This window comes from Lactuca sativa, chromosome 4, assembly GCF_002870075.4.
Source record: "Lactuca sativa cultivar Salinas chromosome 4, Lsat_Salinas_v11, whole genome shotgun sequence".
Taxonomy (NCBI): domain Eukaryota; kingdom Viridiplantae; phylum Streptophyta; class Magnoliopsida; order Asterales; family Asteraceae; genus Lactuca; species Lactuca sativa.
In genome coordinates, this window is record NC_056626.2 from 300174651 (window position 1) to 300183285 (window position 8635).

General features: G+C 32.2%; 1 protein-coding gene across 1 annotated transcript; it reads left to right on the forward strand.

The window, feature by feature from the left end:
- The first annotated feature begins 3613 nt into the window (after window positions 1–3613).
- LOC111876617 (60S ribosomal protein L4) lies at window positions 3614–5854 on the forward strand. Its single transcript, XM_023873164.3, has 2 exons — window positions 3614–4782; window positions 5561–5854. The coding sequence occupies exons 1-2, from the start codon at window positions 3685–3687 to the stop codon at window positions 5672–5674; spliced, it is 1212 nt and encodes a 403-aa protein (XP_023728932.1). The 5' UTR covers window positions 3614–3684; the 3' UTR covers window positions 5675–5854.
- The last annotated feature ends 2781 nt before the right edge of the window (window positions 5855–8635 follow it).

Sequence of the window (8635 nt, forward strand, 5' to 3'; positions counted from 1 at the left end):
TTTGTACTTATGTGGGTTTTAAGGTCTTACAAGTCACAATGAAGTGTTCTAGACTTGGTTCCAAGGCTTAGGAAGAGATTACGACTCATTTGCACCCTTAATTAGGGTTTACGACCCAAAGATATTGCCTTGGCCGTAAACTCTCTTTTGATCTTGATTTCATGTTGTTTTAAGGTGTAAACTAAGTGATTCAATCATATAACAAGCTAAGGCAAGATTACTTACAATATAGAAGCTTGTAAGGGTGATTGAAGTCCAAAAACACTAGTGTGTGTTCTTGGTGAAATGAAGAACACTTGAAGATCTATCAAAATGGAATGATTTCATGGATGAAATCAAAAGGGTTATAGTAGTTAATGAGATGTAACAACAAATCAAAGGAAGAATTTCTTACATTTTTGGAAGATTAAGATGAAGAACTTGATGATACCTGAGAGAGAATGGGAGTTCTTGAACTTGAAAGGAGAGAAATGATGAAAAATGATGTAAACTCATGCATATATCATGAGTTCACGGACATGGATGAGTTTACGACCCAAACTCATGAAGTTTGGCCGTAAACACCTCATAATGGGGCTTAAGGCTTGATTGTTGCACATTAACCCTATAAGATACTTCCTAACACTTGATTCTTGAATGCCATATGATTAAAAACACCCACACAGACTCTAAATAGTGTTAGAAGTTAGCAGAAATAAGTATGACTTTAATTGAATTATTTGACTGTACAAGCTAGAAATTTCAGGTTGTCACATTTCATCATCAGAATATAACTAAAAGTAGACGAATTCCCGCGCGTTGCGCAACGTAGATTAGAAATACAGTGTTAAAATATTGAAAAATATATGTTTAAAATGGTTATGTTATTGACATTAACTTTGACATAATATTTTGAATATATTTATATAGTTTAATGTATTAATGTTAATTTATGTATTTGATGAATAACAAATATATGAAAAACATAAATACTACAACTTTTAATAACATAAAAACACTACAATGTATACTATAACATTTGTAACAAAAAAACCATATTAAACAGTGATAAATCATACAAAAAAATATATAGAAGACACACACACACACACACACATATATATATATATACATACATACATACATACATACATACATACACACACATAGAGAGAGACACATACATACATACACACTATTAAAATAATCATATCGCTGTTATTAACTTTGAAATAATTATATTTATATGAAGTTGATATAAAAACTCATTATATCATGTTTGATGCCTTTAAAGGCATACAACAAAAAATTATTAATAACATTAAACTAATTATGAAAGAATATTTATTGTTCCAAGAAAAATCCACATAGTAATAACCATGATGCGACAAAACACTCTTTTTTTTCAACTCTTCATATTTTAATTAAAAATATCTTAAAACACGTGATTGCGTGTGAGTTGTAGTGATTAATAACTTTATATTTTAAATCATAAGTATATACAAATTAGAAAACTTTTTTTTTTGTTGTGAAAATTTCAAATGAATTTGATTTAAGTAAATTTTCCGTGTTGTACAAAATATAATTATATATATATATATATATATATATATATATATACACACACACACACACACACACATAGATACGTTCACGCTATTAAAATAATCATATCATTATTATTAATATTGAAATAATTATTTTTATACGAAGTTTATGAAAATTCATTATGGCATATTTGTTGCCTTTTAAGGTATACAGTAAAAAATTATTAACATTAAACTAATTATGAAAAAAACTTTGTTAAGCTTGTAAACTTCAAATTTTAGGCGACTTCATATAAGATTTGTACAACTTGCTATAATGATGGACTTGAAATTAAGCTTTTATGATACAAATTATGGAGCATATCAATATACTTAACATGTATTGCTTTAATCAATTACAATATGTGGTTCAAACAACCTTTTACACATGTACAAATGTAAATATAAAAGGAAACAAAAATCTAAGAAAAAACAAAGCATATTGAAATATTCATAACAAAAACGAAGAGATAAAAACAAATAGGCTAATGATGATGTTCTCACATGTAACTTCGAAAATTGTAAACCACAACTCGAATTGTACATCACTACTGGAAAAAAATATAACACAATCAAACTATTAGTAAAAAATGATATATTCATCCACAACCTTGACTTGTAGAGCTCTTTTAGGGACTCCATCGCTGCTAATACGTTCTAAAAGAATTGTACCTATTGGAAATTTTCTTTTCATTTTCTTATGACATCCTTCTTACATGTAAAAGTTTATATACCATGTTTGGTGTTTAATGTTAAATCAATTACTTAGAAGACATTTAAAAAGTCATTTGAGAATATGAAAAGACAAAGGAGTTTCAAATCAATGTGACGCTTAAAAATATAGTCATTTGAGAATATGAAAAGACAAAAGAGTTTCAAATCAATGTGACGCTTAGAAATATAGTCATTTGAGAATATGAAAAGACAAAGGAGTTTCAAATCAATGTGATGTTTAGAAAAATGCTTCTATTATAAGATATATAGATATGTGTTTTCATGGGTAGCACATGACCCACATTTTGTATATGTAAAATGGGAATTTTGTTTAATTACTCGATTAATAATTTTAATATTGAAACAAAATTCGATGGGTCATAAGGCCAACCCAAATGACCCTGTTATTATTAGAAATATTATCAAAACAGTTAATCACCTTGGACATTATTTTCAACATTTTTTCTTTTCATCGTTTAATTCGTTGGAATCCTTAGCAGCCTCCCATACCTGTCAATCGTTGATCACATTTTTAACACTTCTTAGCTTTCCTACCACCTCAATATCCATAGATTTATTGTTGTTAAAAGATCTCTAAACATTTTTGGCTACTACATCAATACCATCTTTCGAAAGCCAAAAATTGAAAAACTTAAAAGAGAGAGACAAAAACCCAACACATTTGATCTAATATAATATGAGTGATCCGATTACTCTCAAGGAAGAGTAATGATGGAAGTAGATGGCCTCCATCCTGCATATAGGTAAACTATGCCTACCCATGTTGTGTTTAAACAACAAATCACGAATAAAAACCATTAAAAACAACAACAATATAAGGATGAAAGACGGATTTAAGACGTTCTTCCGTCCTCTAACATAGTTGAAACCCCCAAAAACTCCCAAATGCCAAGTGCCAACAATATAGGGATGATAGATTTAAGACATTCTTCTCTCCTCTCGCAGAGTTGAAATTTCCCAAAACTTCCAAATGTCAAGTCTAGATGATTTAAGATTTTGGATATCCGATTATATTTGTTTTTTTTTCCTTACGTGATATACTTTTAATGTTTTGATACGTTTTTTACAATCTATCCAATTAAATAATTTGAAACTATTTTGTCGAAGTGTTTTAAATAGCTATTTTAAACTATATATACTTGTTTCATTTACGATGATTATCTTTATCTTTATGTAGAATAAAATAATGTCTTGATAATTGATATAGGAACTTCACTCAACTACATGAGGTTTAAGCCCATATCTAAAAACCCAAATGCAACAAACCCATTTTCTTTCGGCCCTGCTCTTCATAGCATCTATATTTACTTCCACTCAAAAACCTATTTCTCCTTGCCCAAAACCCTAGCCTCCCCATTCCTCTCTGCACTCCGATCTCGCAGAAATGGCCGCCGCTCGTCCCCTCGTCACCGTTCAATCCTTGGAGTCCGACATGGCCACCGACAGTGCTGGGATTCCTCTTCCCCAAGTCATGAAGGCTTCTATCCGGCCCGATATCGTCAATTTCGTTCACTCCAATATCTCCAAAAACTCCCGTCAACCCTACGCCGTTTCCCGAAAGGCCGGCCACCAGACCTCCGCCGAGTCATGGGGTACTGGACGTGCAGTATCCCGTATTCCTCGTGTTCCTGGTGGCGGAACTCACCGTGCCGGACAAGGAGCTTTCGGTAACATGTGTCGTGGTGGACGCATGTTCGCACCGACCAGGATCTGGCGCCGCTGGCACAGGAAGATCAATGTCAACCAGAAGAGGTACGCTGTGGTTTCAGCCATCGCTGCTTCTGCTGTGCCGTCGCTCGTGATGGCTCGTGGTCACCGTATTGAGTCGGTGCCTGAGCTTCCTTTGGTTGTTAGCGACTCTGCAGAGGGCGTTGAGAAGACTCAGAACGCTATCAAGGTTTTGAAGCAGATCGGTGCTTATGCTGATGCGGAGAAAGCTAAGGATTCAGTTGGTATTCGTCCCGGAAAGGGAAAAATGAGGAACCGCAGGTACATTTCTCGTAAGGGACCATTGATTGTGTACGGCACTGAAGGTGCCAAGCTCGTGAAGGCTTTTAGGAACATTCCTGGTGTCGAAATCGCGAATGTTGAGAGGTTGAATTTGTTGAAGCTTGCTCCTGGTGGACATCTAGGAAGGTTCATCATCTGGACTAAATCTGCTTTTGAAAAGTTGGATTCCATCTACGGATCATTTGATAAGACTAGTGAGAAGAAGAGGGGTTATGTTTTGCCGAGGGCAAAAATGGAGAATGCCGACTTAGCTCGGATCATCAATTCTGATGAGGTCCAGTCTGTGGTTAAGCCAATCAAGAAGGAGGTAAAGAGGGCTCCAATGAAGAAGAACCCATTGAAGAACTTGAATACTATGCTGAGGTTGAACCCCTACGCCAAGACTGCCAAGAGGATGGCTGTGCTTGCTGAGGAACAGAGGAAGAAGGCTAAGAAGGAAAAGCTTGATGCCAAGAGGCAACCCATTTCCAAGGTATATATTTTTCATTCCCAATTTGGTTTAATTGAATGTTTATACACTTCATTAAATATGTGCTTATCTTTGCTTGTTTTGGATGTTCTATTGTCTATTAACCATGGTGCAAGATATACTAACCAATTTCCTTGATCAATTTATCTCATAGTAGTTGAAATACCTTCTTAGTCCAATTGGCATTTCACCCATTAAAGAGCAAATGTTTTTATTGAATGATTCAATGTTAAAACATTTTAGATGATCCTGATAGTTTATAGTTGACATAGACAATATAGCAACTTAATTCTGAAAGTGGTCAAACTAATGTCTGATTTAATAGATTTTTAGTAATCTGCAAAGATTCATGTCTACTCCTGTCACTTAGTTTCTAAAATGAAAGAAGGTTGGGCCTTTTGTAGTGACAATGTGTACATTATCTAGCTCTACTTTTATTGACCCTTTTTGTGATTTTCCATGAATGTTCTCCTTAACTTGGTGTTCTTCCAAACTTTTATCTTTGAAACTTTGTTGCTCATTTAATAAAAAATACTTTTATTGACGCTTATAGAAACTGTTATATAATACATAACAATTTTTATTGCTATAATTGGGTAGTTTTTTCAAAGTAAAATGAAAGTATGATGCTAGGAAGTGTAATGATTTAATAAAAAAAGTTGAAAGCATGAGAGGTTAGTTGATATTGGGTCTGATTGAGACTATTTGATACCAGAATAAGAAGCCGTTGATTTGCTATTTGTTGTATTTTGTAATAATTTTGTGAGTTGATTTTAAACAGGAGGAAACTGCCAAAATCAAGGCAGCTAGCAAATCATGGTACAAGACAATGATTTCAGACAGTGACTATGCTGAGTTTGATGTTTTCACCAAGTGGCTTGGAGTTTCACAGTAATCCTTCATATGTGTTAGGTTTTTAAGATAAGAGTTTATAAAGAACATTTGTTTTGTGTTGTTTTTTTGATAAGATTGGATTTTTATGGGTTTAATTTTGCAACAAGTTTTGTTGTGTGATGGAGTTATGGTTATGGTTGGAACTTTAATCTTAATCTATGTTATATTTATGTTTGGTTTACTCCTAAATGCCTGCATTTAAACAAGATCTTTTTAACTGGTATAATCGAAAGCATTTTCATTCAAAATTTTTAAGACATTTTTTTATGAACGAAGCATTTTTTTAACTAATAAGAGCCATTACGCTACTATATGCGTGCTTTTTTTTAACTAATATGCAAATCAATGTGAAACTACTATTAATTGTCAAGTCATTGCTAAGTGTGTTGCCTTATAAACTATTATGGCACTTAAACGAGAAAAAAAATAGAAAAAGGGTCGGGCTTTTAGGTCCGAGGATAGCCCAGGCAAAAGCTTGTTGGGCTTAACATGAAAACTCTTAGGTTGTGCATATGGGCTAGGCCTTTCACTTGGCTTGGGTCGATCAAACTTTGATTGGGTCTTGCTTTTGGGCCTATAGATTGAATGGACGTTTGTGACCCCTTCATAAACGGTTAACCAATAAAGAGTTGGTTTTAAAAATCAAAGCAATAACCTGTTTGTGTTTTTAATTTATTATGGTCGAGCCCAAATTTCACAACTAATCCATTTGTGTACCTCTGTGATGCCATACATGCAAGATATGTTCAAGTTCAACCTAAATCGAATATCTCAACTTAACTTAACTTGTTTATTTAAATGGACAATGATTTTTCAATGTTCAACTTGTTAAAAAATGGTTGATTTCAGATTGACATATTTATTTTTCCTAACCAACATGTTTAATAAAAACGGGTTGAACCGGGTTGATGTAATTAAATTTCAAAAAGTCAATAAACTAAAAACCTCACACTTTATTAAACAAGTTGAAACTATAATAATTGGAGTTTTTTAATAGAATACAACCATGAATACAAATTAAATATTCTAATATTATTAGAAATGTATGGCTTTTCAACTTTCATCTTGATTGTTTATCTTCTTTGTCATGATGGCTTCATAAAGCTCCGAACATTGTGAATCTTTTTTTGCTATAAAAATAAATAAATTAATGTAACTTATTAATTATAACAAATTCATGGTTATATATAACACAAAATAGTTAAATAGAAGCTAGAACAAAGCTACTCCATACACGAAATCCCTTGCACAAATAATAGTCTCACCTGTTGAAAGCTTCACATAACTTTTATAAGCATCAATGACCTTATTACATGTGTTGAAGGCAGATCCAAACGTATGTTGAGATATGACTACTAGATATGCTTACACATTCGAGCAGGAGTTGAATATCAAATCTCACAAGTTCTCCAACAATCCAAAATATTCAAATTGTTCACTCAATAATTGCTAACATTATCGTCGTGCTAAGGTAGTGACTCACAAGGGATTGAAGGTCTTAGCTAGGGTTCGATTTTGTGAATCAACAAACTGAGCAACTGATTTGTTTTTCTATAAGCTTTAACCTTTTTTATTTATTATTTTTTTTTGATTTTTTATTTTTAAATATAAAATGATTAGACGTTCATATTAAATAAATATCAACTATAAATAATTAATTTATTTAAACGGGTTGGCAGGTTGGAAATTTCAACCATAACCCAACACATTCAGTTAAATTGATTAAACATGTTGAATCTTTAACCTAACCCGTTAATTTTGAGTTATTGTGTTCGATCACTTTTTTTTTTCCAGCTCTAGTCACATTTGGGGGCTGTTTGGTAGGATCTGAATATTTAAGAAGTCTGAATTTCTAAAAGGGTCTGAATTTTTAAAATTCTGTTTGGTTGGAATATTTGAATTGTTGTGCTGAATGATTAAAATGATCATTTTACCTTATATATTACTTTTTGTTGATTTCAATATTTTCATTTTAAAAAAATAACTAATCCAACTCTTTGAATTTCAACATTTCCCTAAGTTAATATACTTTTAAAATATCCTTTATTCGTTTTTTTTCTTCTTCATGTAATTAGAATGAATCAATAGCCTTTGTCAATGGAATGCTATACAGGATTGAGAATTTTAATACTTAGAGTTTAGCAAAACTCATAAGTTTGAATTTTGACTAAACTTATAAGAAGTAGCACTGAGGAGCCCTTCAAAACATTGGAATATATATATTCTTTTTCTTCAAAAGTGTATACTTTCTCTACCATTCTCTAAACATATATCAGATACTTCCATCTTATATCATAACCGAGTACGTTAACAACATATTAATCAACGATATCTCATGTGTATATCCCAATATATTTGTCAACAATATGTATCTCATGTATACATACCTTATTATTACGAAAGATTGTCAATTCCATACATATGTCTAACTGATAGAGATTCCTTCTTGTAACAGCCGATGCATTTAAGCATCAATAATAGACAGATCACTCCAGTAAAATCTATTCCATCATTTTCAATTTTCATGGCATTAAAGATATACTTTCTTAGTCATTTGTTCTAATTCTCCGGAGATACCCCAAAATAGATGGTTCGTATAACATACTTAACCAAAGGGCTTTTAGCCCAACGGTATCCAGTGTTGCCCTCCCTTCTTGAAGTTGAGGGTTCAAGTCCCACTGTGGACATAGGTGAAATAATTTAGGAGTAGTGTAGTATATATATTTGTATTTATCGTTCCAAAAAAAATAATATAACATACTTAAAATTTCGGCCATGATGTAATTGTGATTCTAAGGATAATGATTAAAGTTTGTGAAATGTTTGGAAGTATCATAGTTTTTGGAAAATGATGAAAGCAATAAAATGGGTAAATAATAGCAAATTATGCTTTAAATGTCAATTGAATGTAAGAACTATCTTTGGACAAGTCATTATATACTTATAAATGAATCATTTTTCC